Genomic DNA, 14,855 nt, shown 5'->3' on the forward strand with positions numbered 1-14,855 from the left:
AGCCTGGTAGGCTGCAGTCCATGGGGTTGCTAAGAGTTGGACACGACTGAGTGACTTCATTTTCACTTTTCACTTTCATGCATTGGAGAAGGAAATGGCAACCCACTCCAGTGTCCTTGCCTGCAGAATCCCAGGGACAGGGGAGCCTGGTGGGCTGCTATCTATGGGGTGGCACAGAGTCAGACACAACTGACTCGACTTAGCAGCAGCATGGATAAGGCCATTTGGGTCTATAGCAAGTCATGCATTGGGACTTCTCTGGTGATTCAGTGGCTAAGACTCTGTGCTCCCAATGCAGGAGCCTTGGGTTCAAATCCTGGCCAGGGAATTAAATCCCATACACTGCAATGAAGACCTGGCGCAACTAAACAAATAAATATTTCTAATAAGTCATGCATTTTTTGAGACCCTGGCTGGGGTGGGCAAGGGGGAACAGACACAGAGCTGGGGTCTCAGCAGAGGTCTGGGGGTCTGACAAAGATGGGGCTCCCACTCTATCACATAATGGCTGTGTGACCCTGGGAAACACCCTGCTCCCCAGTCTTCAGCTTCCTTATCGCTGAAGGTGATTTTGACTAAAAAGCCAACAAACACTCCTTCTCTGTGGACAAGTAAGTTCCCAGCCCCGTTTACCTGGAACCCTGATGAAGGTGGACCATCAGCTGTATTCCTAGGTACCACTGCATCTAGAGCAAATGAGCCCTGATTGGTAAACTGTGTCTAGATGGGAGAGGAGTATGAAAGAACTATCAATGATTTATGGAAAAACCGCAGTTTGGGGCCACCCCGAGTATTGTGAATCTTGTAACTGGTCATTGCCCTTGCTGGAATCCTGGAGACCTGGTTTATGGGACTCATCAATTGGAGGATGTGGCGCAAGTTACCGCCCTTGGTGGTCTCATTCTTTGCACCTGGGAATGTCATCCGGGTGGGCAGGAGAATAGCTCTGGACACAGCCTGGTCCCTAGGACACGGGTCCCCAACCTCCAGGATCTAAGGCCTGATAACCTGAAGTAGAGCTGATGTAATAATAATGGAAATAAAAGTGCACAATAAATGTAATGTGCTTGCATCATCCTGAAACCATCCTCCTTTCCCCTCCTGCCACCCCACCACCCATGGAAAAATTGTCTTCCATGACACTGGCCCCTGGTGCCAATAAAGGTTGGGGACCACTGGCCTATGAGAAGTCTTGGTGATGAGAAACACCTTGATGATGTGTTCTCATCACCTTGGTGATGAGAAGCTGCCCTGCTGGCACACTGCATCTCCCGTCCCTGCATCCTTCGAGGTGAAGCCCCGCCAGGGACGGCCTATTCGAGTTTCGTGAGTCAGTCTGGTGGGGCCAAGAAGGCTCCCAGGAAAAAAAAAAAAGAAGGCCCCCCAGAAGGGACACTGTAGAGGGAAATAACAATACCTACCTCCTGGTGTGTGAAGAAGAAAAGATGGTATATAAACAGAAGCGCTGTCAGAGGAAATGATGAGCGTCAGCCCCCTTCTCGCCATCCCAGAACAAGTACCTGTCTTTGGGCTCTTCCACCCGTTTTTTCCTTGGTGGAGAAAGACTTGTCTCTGGCTTCCAATCTGAACAGTCAAGCCCTTTTTCCTTCTTCTTGGCTTTTACTCTTTCCTCTCCTTTTTCTCTTTTGGGGGTTGCTGGGGAGTCTAAAAACAGAATCATGACATTGTTCCTCAACTCACTCTGTCTCAGCCAAACCCAAGACTTTGGGGGAGAAAGGACTGAAGGGCAGGGACTGGGGCAACCTCACCCCTCTCCCAACAAATGCACGTTTATACACAAATTGTGCACATGTGGGTGCAAGCTCAAGCTCACGCATGGGGACAGAAAGACATCTCTGCACACCAAAGTGTATATACAGATGTGTACACACACATGAAGCACACAGAAATTCACACATAGGGACATGGACACGAAAACTCACCCATCTACAAATCCCACATTTGTGGCGTAGACAAAGCCTGGCACTCCCACTGGGGGTCGTAACCGAGTCACTCAACAGCCATACACTGGGTACCTGCTATAAGCCAGCACCCAGGTGCGGGGAGAAACCTTGGCCCCGGGGACCCTGCCCCCTCACCCAGCAGCTGCTTCCAGTTCCTGATGAGGACTTTGGCCAAGGCCACCACCTCCTTGTTGGAGCAGTGCTTGCGGACCCCATTCACGGCGACTCCAATCCTGGTGGTCTGCAAAAGGGAGAAGGTCAGGAGCCAGCCTGCGAATCGGGACACGCTGGACTGGCTGTCCTAGTTGGCAAGACCTGCCCCAGGGCACCCACCCCCTTCCCCTGGTCCAGGCTCCCCAGGGCTTTGGCCCAGAATTGTGCCTGAGGTTGTCATCCTGACTTTATAATGGACCTACTGCCTTGAGTGAGGTCAGTGCCCAAGGCCTGGCCCCCCAGCTGCAGGGGTAACTCCAGCTTTGAAGTAAAGCTGGGCCTGGCTGGTGCCAGGACTCCTCCCCATTCTCTGCCCTCCGGTGTCCTGGAGTTCAAATTTCAGCCTAAGACACAACTCTGGCTGCTACAGCCTGGGTACGTGCTAACTTTTCAGGGCCGAGCTTCAAGTAGAGTTTTGGAGGCCACATGGGTAACACACGGAAGATGCAAAAATGGGGGGGGGGGTGCTTTCACCTCTCCCCGAGATGCTGGCCTTCTGGATCCCATAGACCTCGGGTCTTGGGAACTTGGGGGTTCAAGGAAAGCAGGTCAGTCTTGTCCCCAGACCCAGAGGGCCCCGAGAGCTTAGAAAGCTTCCATTGCCATCTGCAGGCTTCTGTTCCCACGCCTGGAGTACCTCAAGATCCCCCCTGCTGTCTTCCCTTCAGAATCCTTCCCAGACCCCCTCCTGGGAGGGCTCCCCCACAAGGACCTTTCCTTCCTGCACAAGACTGCCCTCCTGCCCCGGGGGCTGCCCATCGCCACCCACCTGGAGCAGCTGGATGGACATCTGCCAGCTGTCGAGCTTCTTCAGGAGGTCCAGGGCCCCTTCCTGTGGGAGGCCACAAGGTGAGGGCCGAGGCCTGTGGAGTCGGCCCAGGCCCCTCTCTGACCATCGTGCGGTCTTGGTGGGAAGGATGGCGGCAGGAGGTAAGGAAGGAGGCTGTTCCAGCGGCAGATCCAGGCAGACAAGCAGTCAATGGAGAGGTAAGGAAGAGGAGGAGGAGAGAAGGAGCAGCTTCTGCCCCAGACCAGCTCTCTGACTTCACCTCCCGCCACCCATCTGGGTTCCAGCCCGTCCGAGCAGGGTTCAGCCCTACCCACTCTTCCTGACCCCCTGACCCCCTGGTTCTGCTGTTCCTGCCACTGGGAATGCTCTCCCCTTCCCCATCTCTTCCTCTAAAGTTAATTACCTCATGGTGTACTGCTTCTTTTATGTCTGTATCTGCCTCCCTTCACTTCCCAACTGTGACCTTCTGTAGGTTGAGGACTGCAGCTTTTATTTATTTTTTTAAAATAGCTTTATTGGGGTATAATTGACATACAATAAACCACACACATTGTAAACTACAATTTGGTGAGTTTTGACATAACGTGTACATCCATGAAGCTATCGCCACAATCAAGATAAGAACATAGTCAGGGAGTTCCCTAGTGGTCCAGGGCTTAGGACTCTGCACTTCTACTGCAGGGGACATGGGTTCAATTCCTGGTTGGGGAAATAAGATCCTGCAAGCTGTACAGCACAGCCCAAAACAAACACAGCAGCCCCAACATTTCCTTGTGCCCCTTGGGAATCTGTCCCTCTCTGCACCCCCAACCCCAGGCACCACTATTCTGCTTTCTTGCATTTTGAAGGATTTTACAGAATGTGACTGTGATGGACTTTTTTGTCTGGCTTCTTCACTCGGTGTTATCATTTTGAGGTTCCATGCACATTGCCGCACGGAGCCACAGTTCTTTTCGTTCCTGGGTTGTTTGCTATTGTAGGCAGAGACCACAGTTTGTTGATCCATTCACCTGTGAATGGGACTGTTAGGGAGTTTCCAATTTGGGGCTGCTACAAAGAGTTTTTGTGAAGATATGCACTTTCTTTTCTCTTGGGTAGAGAGGACTGTGTAATCTCTGAGACCTCTGGGTTCAGCACACAGCCCAGTGCTCCCTGAGTGAATGAACAAAGCAGAAAGCAGAGGTGGGAAGGGGAAGAGGGAGGAGAAGACAAGACATACAGATGTGAAAACCTGTTGGTTGCCAGGCCCTGAACCACCCCTGCCCCCTTCTGGTCTTCTCTTTCTTTCCACACACTTCCTAGAAGCCAGCCCCAGCTTCCTGTCCTGAGGTCAGGTTCCTGGGAAGCACCAGCTGACTGTGTCCTGTATGCCCCGGCCCCACTGTGCAGTACCAGCCGCCAACCCCTACCCTACCAGGCTTCCGGGGTCACATCCCCCTCCTGCCCTCCGCCAGTCCTCAGTCTCCCTTAGAACTTGGGTTCATAGATGCTTCAGAGGACTGACGTGTGGATATGTGTGCATGTGAACTTGCAGGCATATAACTCTGCATGTACCACTAATTAAAGGCTTATTATCTGCTGGGCACAGTTCTAAATATTTTACATGCACGATCTCTTCTGACTCTCGAAATGATTCTCTGAGATAGGTCCTATTACTATTCTCATTTTTAAAGAATCAAGATCCCATTTTCACAGAAGAGAAATCCAAGAAACAGAAGTGAATTTGCTCAACGTTATAAGGAACTGAGCTGGGAGTCAAACTCGGGCCTTTTGGGTTTGACCCACTATACAACTGTGCAAGTAGGTATGGACATAGGTCTGGCGAGATGTGTGCAGTCATGAAATATCAACATGGGTAAGTGCAGTGGTATGCTGGTCAATGTTTAACAGCAGGTTCTCAAAGGAAAAAATTGATTTGCAGTGTTTGTCAATTTCTGTGGCATCAATATTCTCCCTACAGCAATGTCAAGCTAGAGCATGCTGTCACTGAACCGAAGGAGACACTGGGAAGAAATGAGTGACACAGACCATATTTATGCTGTGCTGTACTTAGTCGCTCAGTCCTGTCCAACTCTTTGTGACCCCATGGACTTGGAAGCCCAAGAATACTGGAGTGAGTAGCCTATCCCTTCTCCAGGGGAGATCTTCCCGACCCAGGAATTGAACCGGGGTCTCCTGCATTGCAGGCGGATTCTTTACCAGCTGAGCTATCAGGGAAGCCCCATATTGATACAATACAGTATAATAAATGGCCTCCAGACCATACATGACCGAAAAAAGTAATAAAATAATAAGGAAGTGATGACTCTGGAGTATTTATGACATTTGTTTTTAACAAAATTTAATTGTAAGCATACAGTTTAATGTTAAAAACAATTGCTGTATTTAACAACTGGCTTGCAAAATCCCTGAAAGTTCAACAATCAGCATTAAGCCAGTTCCAGCTCACCACTGGGTGTGGGGCCTGTGTATGTCACACTGTATATATAACTGGGTCATGTTGGAGAACAGCCGTGAGCGCCAGTTGTAGCTGGACTCACAACGCCATGGGCAAATGTTGCCAGGCACGTCTTTCGGCATGCATGTATGGGACATGCAGCCAGCAGTATCTCCAGTTCAGGTGGGGAGCTGCTGTGTGTATGCTGCTCAAGGACTGGGCTGACGGAAAAGTCTGTTCAGGTTTTTCCCAAAAAAAGCTGTCATGGAAACCCGAACGAACTTTTTGGCCAACCCAATATAATGTGTCTATTTGTCTTTGTGGGATGACGTCTATGTCACAACCCGTCTGGACACGTAAGTGCAGCTGTTTGCTACGTTTATAGCTTTGCACATCGGGGTATAGCTTATGGTGCACATGCACACGTTTAAACATGCGTACAGTTGTCTTTGTGGCTTTTTCTGAAAATACAATGGTCTGTGTGTCAGTCACGTCAGGGTCAGGAACCACATCTGTCATGCAGTTATTTATGTTCACAGTTGCTTGTTTACACAGTGTGTGGCTGCATGTAGTTATGTCTGTGTGTGTAATCGTGTGGTGTTTTACTATATGTTTGAGGCTGGTACAGTAGGTGTGTGCTCACAGCATCTGACAAAAGCCCTAAGTTGCTGGGACTTCAGTAATTGGCAGTAAACCCCGGGTCTGAGCTGCAACGTGGAAGATCCGTCTTCTTACAGGAAGTGTGTCCTCTCCCTAACCACCACTGGGCGGGCCCACTTTGGCTCCCAGAACAGGCCCCACCTTTCTAGGTTACATGCCCAGAGCTCTGTGCCCACCCAGATGCTGCCAAGAACCCAGGCGCAGACGTGGCTGCAGACCGGCTCTGTGCTCCAGGGACCCTGTGGCCAGACTTGCATCTTTTCCTGGAGAGAGCTCTGGGTACTTCCACAGGACTCCTCGCCAAAGGACACTATTTCTTCTTCCCATTTCACAGAAGAAGAAATCCAGGGCTAGAAAGAGAACGCAGAGTGGTGGGTCTACAGCCATAAAAGGAGTGAGGGGAGGCCAGGGCCGGTCCCTTCCTCCTCAGCCACTCTGCCTTTCTCAGGTCTCCTAAGCTTCCCACTCCTGCCCTCTCACCAAGAGGCCTAGAATCTCCTGGCCCAAGTTGGGGGCTAGCAAGGGGCAGGGCTGGGACAACTTGTCTGATTGAGGTGGAATCTGGTTCAGGAGACCCGGGCTGGGCTCTGCCACCTCCAGCTGAGTCTGATGACCTGAGGCTCAGTTTCAACTGACTTTGGAGCATCCTGGAATGGAGACTCCTTAAAATCTTCAGGTTTCTGCATTTCCTCTGGCTGAGCAAAAGCAGGTGTCACTCTCTGAGCCTTCCCAAGCACCAGTCCAGATCATCCTAAGGGTTTCACATCTCTTCCACCCTCACCATCACCAGCAGAGACAAAAAAAAAATCCAGTGACAATCCTTCCCAGGAGATAGGTCATCTCATCTCACAGATGAAGAAACTGAGGCTCTGGTCTTCATATGGACACCAACTCAATACTGCCCATGTCTTACTTGAAGGCTCCCTGTCACCCCATGGGTCCAGCAACCCCTCCCTTGTCCCTGCTCTAAAGACACCCTTAGGGTCTGGCATTTTCCTGAGCTTCTAGGATTACAGAATATGTTGGAAATGCAAGTCCTGCTTCCGAACGTGCCCTTGGATGGCAGAAGGAGGAGGGTCCTGGGACAGGGTCGAAAGGGAGGGGGGTACGGCCTGCCAGGCTACCCCCCGCTCTCACCCCACTCTGGGTGACTCCCAGCCCTCCCTGTCCCAAGGCCAAGTTTGCTCGGCTAGGAATCGGGCAGCAGCCAACTTGAGGCAAAGATCACGGGAAGGATCAAATATTAACTTCAAGCCGGCCCGCGCTAAGGGCTCCGGGCACTGAGCGCTCAGGGGTACGAAGGGAGGGCCGCCAGCCCTGATTCCCCTCAACCTCCGAGCTCCGCTGTCCCCGCCGCCGCCGCCCCAGCGCCCTGGCCGCCAGCCGGTCCCCGCTTCCCCCGCCCGTTGGGCCCCGTGGGCGCAGCGGCTGCCCGACACCTGTTAGGCCCCCGCCCGGGGCCCGGGCCCCACCCCGCGGCCAAGGAAAGGGAGAGTGGCCAACAGCTCCTGAAGCCTCTAGCCGTGCGGTTGCGGGAACCCAGGCCCTTGGCTCTTTCTGCGTCAGCTCCACTCCCGGGGTGCGGGGTAGACACGGCTCAGCACCCCTCATCAGTTCGTTTCTTCCCGCTTCTCAGAGTCACCCAGGAGTTCTTTCCACCACTATCTCCGGGTCCCCCTGTCCCGCGGTCACCACCGCTCCCCCCCCCGGGCTTTTGCACACGCCGAATCCAGGGGCTCCGAAAGTCCTTTTCCAGCTCCTGTCTCCCATTCTTTCCCGGGCCCCGTACGACCTACCCGGGGGCCCCCAACCCTGCAGGTCCAGACGGACGTGCACAAGAAGCCTTCGGGTCTTCCGGGGCTGGCTCGGTGCTCCCCCAACCCCCACCCGACGCCCCTCCCCTCCACCTCACCCCCGGCGCCCCGGGGCCACGCACACGCCCACCCTGAGATGCCAGTCTTCCCCCCCGGGGCGCGGAGCCCGGCCCCAGCCGCGCCTCCCTCGGGTCCCGGAGTATCGCGCGCGCGCCTCCTGGGCGCCCGGCCAGCACGCGCCCCCGGGACTCCTCGGGGCTCGCACGCGCCGCGCCTCCCCCGGGGTGGGGAGCGGGGGTTGAAGCCCGAACTCTGCAGCCTCACCGTCTTCTTCCTGGCCACCATCTTCTCCAGCTTCTTGGCGATCCTTAGCAGCTCCTCTTCCTGGCCCATGTTGGCCCGCGACGCCCGGCGGGGCTAGGGGCGCAGGGGCCGCAGCCGGGCTGCGGGGGGGCCGGAGGCGTAAAAAGGGAGAGGGCGCGCCAGCCGCGCGGGCCCCAAACACACCCGACACACACGCCCGGCGGGGGCGGGGCTCCCCCCACACCCCCCACCGCGGGCCTCCCGACGTGGGGGAGGGGCGGCGTGCACTAAATATAGACTTCAAGGACTCGCCCGGGCAAAGATTGCCCGCGCCCGCCAGCCCGGCCTCCACGGGAGAGGGACAAGGCTGCGAGAGCCTGGCTGGTCCTGGAGGGGCGGGGTGGGGGGCCTGGAGCGGAAGGAAGATTTGGGAAGAAGGGCGCCCGGCGAGTGGGGGCAGCCGTCGGCCCCTGGCCCCTGAGAGAGGCCATCGAGGCGAGGAGGGCTCCTCTCTGCAACCTTTGCAGCTCAAACCCGGGGCACCTAGTTCGCGCCGATATCCAGGTGGAGGCAATTTGGTATACTCGAATCCCCTTATTTTTGCATGATCGTGAAATCCAGTTCTGTCCCATCCCCGTTCTCACTCATTGGTGCACACGGCCTGTGCACATGTGTGTGTATCCAGGCCCACCGTGGCCTTCAGTTTTGTATGTTGAAGCGAGGTTTTGCATTTCTGGTCCCACAACTGCACTTCTAGTGAGGGTGAGGGCTTGGGAGACCCCTAAGTGCGCCCGACTTTGAGAACTTTGGGTCCAGTTGCATGAGTGCCCTTTATTTATTCAGGGTCTGCACGCTGCCTCCCCAAGGAGATTGGGTCTGGAAACAAAATTGTGCCCCCACAGCTGTGCACACGTCCGTGTTCCTGTGGAAGGACCCCTCCAGTGCCCCCAGCAGACCCACATCCCTCCCTAAACCAGTGAGTTTAATTGATAGAAAATGATCTATGCGTGTGCGCAGTGTGCGTGTGCGCAGTGTGCGTGTGAGGGTGTTTATGGGCCTGGAGGGGAGTCAGGAAAAATGGTTCACAGTGTGTGCGGTGTGGGGAGTTGTAGCTGGGGGTGTTCAAAGGAAATCTCGAGACTTTCCTGAGAGAACCTTAGAGAATGGATGACAGAGTGAACTCATCTGGCTTCTGATGACAAATTGAAATTAAAATAGCGTGATCACAGTTCAGGCATACAAATATGGAGTTGGGTGGCCACTGAGGATCTGGTATCAGACACATTTCTGCACCATTCAACGCTTGAACTTTCAGGACTTCCCTGGCAGTCCAGTAGCTCAGACTCTGCTTCCACTGTAGGGGGCATGGGTTCACTCCTTGGTAAGGGAACTAAAATCCCACACGCCATGTACTGTGCAGCCCAATAGAAAAAGAAAAAAAAAAAGATTAAACAAAACCCTTAAGCTCTCTTTGAGCTGTCTGAGCTCCAAGAACATCACCAGAGTGCTCAGAACAATACCTGCCAGCTGCAAGCCTTTTTGTCTCAAGGTCTCCCCTTGTAATTATGCAACCATTTTGGACCGCAACCAATCTTTACTTCATAAGCACCTTTACTTCTGTCCAGCTCCAATTGTAATTCCTGATAAACAGCTCATGTAACTGGCTGTAACTTTGCCATTTTCTCCTTTATATGCCTGCCCCATTTTGAAGTCCTGCAGAACACAATTCATGCACTTCTCCAGGACTACAGAGCTAATAAAACCCAAACAAACAAACTTTTCTTCCCAATCAGATCTCCATTTCTAAAATTGGGCTAAAACTTCTAACTGCTGCTGTGTGACCTGGGACCAAGGTAGGAAGGGGTGGGTTTTTCACTCATTCAACAGATACATACTGAATGTCCAAGCAACGAGCAAGACAGATCCAGTCCCAGCAAGCTTGAGGCAGTCTCTGGATAAGAAAAAGCTTAAACAAATATGGACACCATCACTTCTGTGTTATCACAACTTGGGTAAGGGTCAGAAAGAAATAGAGGATACATTACAGACATATCTAAGGGGTTTTATACCATTTGGCATGTCATGTTCTCTAAAGAAATGAAATTTAAACTTTGGGCAGACGTGCTCAGTGGGAGTTAAGGGGTTGGAGGAGAGTGTTGAAATAAGAGAAGAGGGACTTCCATGGTGGTCCAGTGGCTAAGACTCTGTGCTCCCAATGCAGGAGGTCCAGGTTCAATCTCTGGTCAGGGAGCTAGATCCCACATGCCACAGGTAAAAGATCCCCTATGGTGAAATGAAGACCAAAGATCCTGAGTGCCACCACTAAGACCCGACTCTTTGTGACTTCATGGACTATAGCCCACCAGGCTCCTCTGTCCGTGGAATTCTCCAGGCAAGAATACTGGACCCAGCACATCCAAATTGATAAATATTAAAGAAAAGAGAGAGAGAAAACAAGAAACCTTCACTCATACATGTATTTATTGAGCGCCTACTAGGTGTCACGCACTTTTAGCCTTGAACATCCTGAGAGGTACAAGTCAATTCTGTTGGAATTCCAAATGTGCAAAACTTACGGAAGGGAGAGTGTTTGGCCTGTCAGGGTTAAAGAAACCGAGAAACTGGTGTGGCCATAGCACAGAGGTGAGAGGAGTGTGCAGAGAGGGAGCGGCCTGATCATAAAAAGCACTAGGAGCCACTTTTAAGAGGTTAGACTGAACAGTCTTGACTAACCCCCAAGCAAGCCCCTCTCGGTTGAAGAGAGCTGTCTGCAATTACATAGGACTGGTCATTTTTTAAAAAGCCCAGTAAAAAAGCCCATAAGAAAATCTTAAAAAAGATTTGAGTTTCCTCAAATTTCTACCCAAATCCCACTGTGACTTGAGTGACATCAAAAGAAGCCAGGACTTTCATCAGGGACGCTGATGAAAACATCAAGTCCTACCCTTTCTTTGTACAGATGGGAAGATTGAGGCCCAGTGAGGGCCAGGACTGCACTGCTCAACCGTTATCAGTCGGTACCCACTACCTCCCCTCTGCCCATCCATCCACCTTGGAGGTCAGTTCAGTTCAGGTCGGTCGTGTCTGACTCTTTGCAACCCCATGGACTGCAGCACACCAGGCCTCCCTGTCCATCGCCAACTCCTGGAGTTTATTCAAATCCATGTCCATGGAGTCAGTGATGCCATCCAACCATCTCATCCTCTGTCGTTCCCTTCTCCTCCTGCCTTCAATCTTTCCCAGCACCAGGGTCTTTTCAGATGAGTCAGTTCTTTGCATCAGGTTCCTGAACACATCTCTGACAGCTTCCTGCATCTGACTGAAGGCTTCAGAGCAGCCTGGAAGTTGAGAATTAGGAACTGGCATTCCTGGAAAGAACCCCTGAACCGGTGAGAGACTAGAGTTGGTGGTAAATACACCAGTTCTTCAGTCTCCATGGGACAACTTGAAGACATGTTCTAATCAATACAGTCTGTCAGCTGTTCCCTTCACTTCTCATGGTGGTAACTGCTCAGTAACACACTCTTTACTGCTTTTTTTTCTTCTTTTTAAAAATATTTATTTATTTATCTGGGGGACTTCCCTGGTGGTCCAGTGGCTAAAACTGTGTTCCCAGTGCAGGGGGCCAGGGTTGGATCCCTGGTCAGGGAACTAGATCCCACATGCCACAACTAAGACACAGTACAGCTAAATAAATATTTTAAAAATATATTTATCTATTTATTTGGCTGCCTTGGGTCTTAGTTGCGGCAGGTGGGGTCTTCGTTGGGGCATGCGGGCTTCTCTGTAGTCACTTCTCTCTAGTTGCGCGTGGGCTCTGGAGCTCAAGGGCTCAGTAGTTGTAGCGCGCAGGCTTAGTTGCCCTGCAGCATGTGGGATCTTAGTTCCCCGACCAGGGATGGAATCTGCATCCCCTGCCTTGCATGGCAGTCTTAACCACCAGACCACCGGGGAAGTCCCTCCTTCACTGTTTTTTGATCTGTTTCACATCCCTGCTTCTTCATTGTGCTTCCTGGGACCACCTCACAAATAAACTACCCTCTCCAATCCTTGTCTCAGGGGAGATGAAGTCAAACCAGGGACTATAGCAGAGCTACATTGTAGGTCTCCAGACTCCCAGTCCAGTGCTTTCCCTCACACCGTGGTTTCCCAGCCTCGGCACTATTAACATTTTGGAAATTCATTGTTTTGATGGGCTGGCCTGTGAACTGAAGGATGTTGAGCCTCAGCCCTGAACACTAGCCACTAGATGCCAGCATTGCCTTCCAGTCGGGAACAGTAAAACATTTTTCTGCCTTGCCATATGGCCTTGGGGGGAGAATCACTCTGGTTGCCATCTACTGCTCTGCACCAGGCTGTCTCTTTTCCAAGTCTAGAGCAAGAATTCCAAGCCCTAAGAATCTCTCCCCTTCCCTATGGCTCTTTAGAGCACATAAATGAAACCACTGAAATTTACTCCAAAAAATCCTTTATTAGAGATGAGTGAAATAATAACAGATCTGAGATGAATAAAACCAGTCACTGGGGGCTCTGAAGACAACCCTGCTCCTGTGGGATCACAGACCAGCCGGGTATCCAGGGTAAACAGCCCAGCTTCCCTGGCCAGGCTGCCACGTTGGCCATTGGCATCTTCCAGCCTCCCTCGCTTGTCCCCGTCATCCCTGCCAGGACCCAGTGCCCACAGAACTGATGTGTTAGAGGCTGATGATGGCTTAGGTGTATCTGTTTTCCAATATGGGCCTGAAAGCGATGGTGGTATTTCTGGTGCTAGGAAGCAGAACCTTTAAGTCTCCACCCTCCATTTCTATCACTCTCCTTTCTCCTTTCTTGGCCCTCTGCTTCCCCTGAGACTGGAAGGCTCCTGAGCTGACCACTAGAAACAGGAGAGAAGTGACGATAATCATCCTAGACCATGCCTTTCCTTCTGGCTAAATCAAGGAGAGTAGGCAAATCGGGGGTGAGCCCTACCCTCCCTCCTGGCTGGGGATCTAGCAGAGGTTCACAGCAAGGCTGTGCTGTCCCTCAGAAGGAGTGATATTCAGAATATTTATTTAACAGTCAGTACAGCATGGGCATTGACCACCCAGGATGGATACAGGCTGCAGACAACTGGAATACCATTCGGGTGTAAGCCAGCTGATTGCCAGTCTGCCCCTGAGCCCAGAACCATCCTCTGGAATGGCCCTGCCCATTCCCAGGCCGAACTCTTGGGACCAGCTGCTGGGAAAGGGACCTCAGCTGCAGGACCTGTATCTTTTTTTTTTTTTTCTTTTTAAATTTATTCATTTATTTGGCTGCACCAGGTCCTAGTTGCAGCATGTGGGATCTAGTTCCCTGACCAGGGATCGAACCTGGGCCCCCTGCATTGGGAGCTCAGAGTCTTAACCACTGGGCCAGCAGGGAAGTCCAGGACCTGTATCTTATTCTTGTGGCCTCTGCAGTGCCTGGCCCAGGAATAGACAAAGAGCCAGAACTCAGTCAAAGAATCCTAGGCTAATGAATGACTGAGAAGACAGTCCCTAGTCTGGCAGAATCCCTGGCCTACAGAATGATGAAGGTGGGTTAGAGTCCCCCAGACTGATGGAAGAAATACAGTCCTGCTCTGATGAAAGATTTAGGGTTCTGCAGCTGGAGCTAAGTCAGGAGCACGAGGGTCCAGACGTAGGGTTCCCTTGTCCCTGGCAGGTATGAGATAGAGGAAAACAAACCACCATCAGCCCTAACACGGAGGGCCCAGTGTTCCTGGCAGGGGCATGGGCTCATGGCAGGGAGGAAGGCCAGCCACAGAGGCACAGGGACAGAGAGAACCCAGGGCGTGAACACCTCAGCTCCTCAGTCTTAGGGGCTGAAGTCCTAGCTCTGAATGCTGGGGTTCAGCACAAGGGTGGTTCAGGCATGCAAGAGCCAGCAAGGAGCTAGTCCTGCAAAGACTGCACAGAACTGGGCGGGAGAACCCCAGTCCTCGCGCCGTCTCCTTCAGGGAAGCCGACCTGGGGAGAAAGGATGAAAATCGACATCTTCTAAGCACTCGGCAAGGCAACCCACTGTAGTATCCTTGCCTGGAGAATCCCACAGACAGAGGAGCCTGGCAGGCTACAGTCCATAGGGTCGCAAAGAGTCAGACACGACTGAAGTGACTTGGCACGCACACAAGCACTTATTATATCCCAGCTGTTTACCTCACTCAGTTTCAAACAGTTCTGTGGTAGGTAAATGAAATCATCGTGAATGAAATACCCAATTTTAGAGAATGAAACTGAGGTTTGAAGAAGTGAAACACCACTTCTCCAAGACCTCCACACACCAAAGCCCAGGTCCTTATTCTCACCTCTCAACAACGGGCATCAGGCGGATAATGGACGATGATGGCCATAGACACACATTCGTGACTGGTGCCTGCCTGCCTTTGGTGGACTGAGGATGACGCTTCCCCAGAGAGAGCCAGTTCCTCCCATCCCTTACTTTCAACGTAGACAACTGACGCCATCCCTGGTGAATCCCCAGGGAAACCAGGAACAGAGGTGGCTTCCTTCTTGGCAAGCTTGCCTCTGTCCTCTGCCCACCCCCAGGCTTCTCATCTAAAGATGTGCGATTGTTTGAGACTCTGATTCAGCAGGAAGAGCTGGATTAACTCTTGCTGTGCTATCATGGCAAGAGGATGATAGCACTTCCCT

At 52.2% G+C, this 14,855-nt stretch overlaps 2 protein-coding genes and 1 long non-coding RNA gene across 4 annotated transcripts in view; 1 reads left to right on the forward strand and 2 right to left on the reverse strand.

The window, feature by feature from the left end:
* TCEA3 (transcription elongation factor A3) overlaps positions 1–8,442 on the reverse strand; it is a 43,140-nt gene extending 34,698 nt beyond the window's left edge. Inside the window, exons 1-4 of one of the 2 annotated variants that reach the window (XM_043909207.1) lie at positions 8,203–8,442; positions 2,947–3,009; positions 2,100–2,205; positions 1,521–1,665 (exon numbers count right to left, since the gene is read on the reverse strand). In XM_043909207.1, the coding sequence (XP_043765142.1) occupies positions 1,521–1,665; positions 2,100–2,205; positions 2,947–3,009; positions 8,203–8,271 (383 nt within the window). In that variant the 5' untranslated portion in view covers positions 8,272–8,442. The remainder of the gene's footprint in view (positions 1–1,520; positions 1,666–2,099; positions 2,206–2,946; positions 3,010–8,202) is intronic. The other variant, XM_043909206.1, reaches the window with a different exon arrangement.
* A 103-nt stretch (positions 8,443–8,545) lies between these two features.
* On the forward strand, positions 8,546–11,336 carry LOC122698329. Its single transcript, XR_006342315.1, has 3 exons — positions 8,546–8,745; positions 9,025–9,157; positions 11,141–11,336. It is a non-coding gene; the product is annotated as an uncharacterized LOC122698329 (long non-coding RNA).
* A 1,296-nt stretch (positions 11,337–12,632) lies between these two features.
* ASAP3 (ArfGAP with SH3 domain, ankyrin repeat and PH domain 3) overlaps positions 12,633–14,855 on the reverse strand; it is a 47,439-nt gene continuing 45,216 nt past the window's right edge. The window contains 2 exon segments of the mRNA XM_043909209.1: positions 12,633–13,428; positions 13,595–14,171. Of these exon segments, the coding sequence (XP_043765144.1) occupies positions 14,097–14,171 (75 nt within the window). The 3' untranslated portion in view covers positions 12,633–13,428; positions 13,595–14,096.

Source organism: Cervus elaphus, chromosome 8, assembly GCF_910594005.1.
Source record: "Cervus elaphus chromosome 8, mCerEla1.1, whole genome shotgun sequence".
NCBI classification, from domain to species: Eukaryota; Metazoa; Chordata; class Mammalia; order Artiodactyla; family Cervidae; genus Cervus; species Cervus elaphus.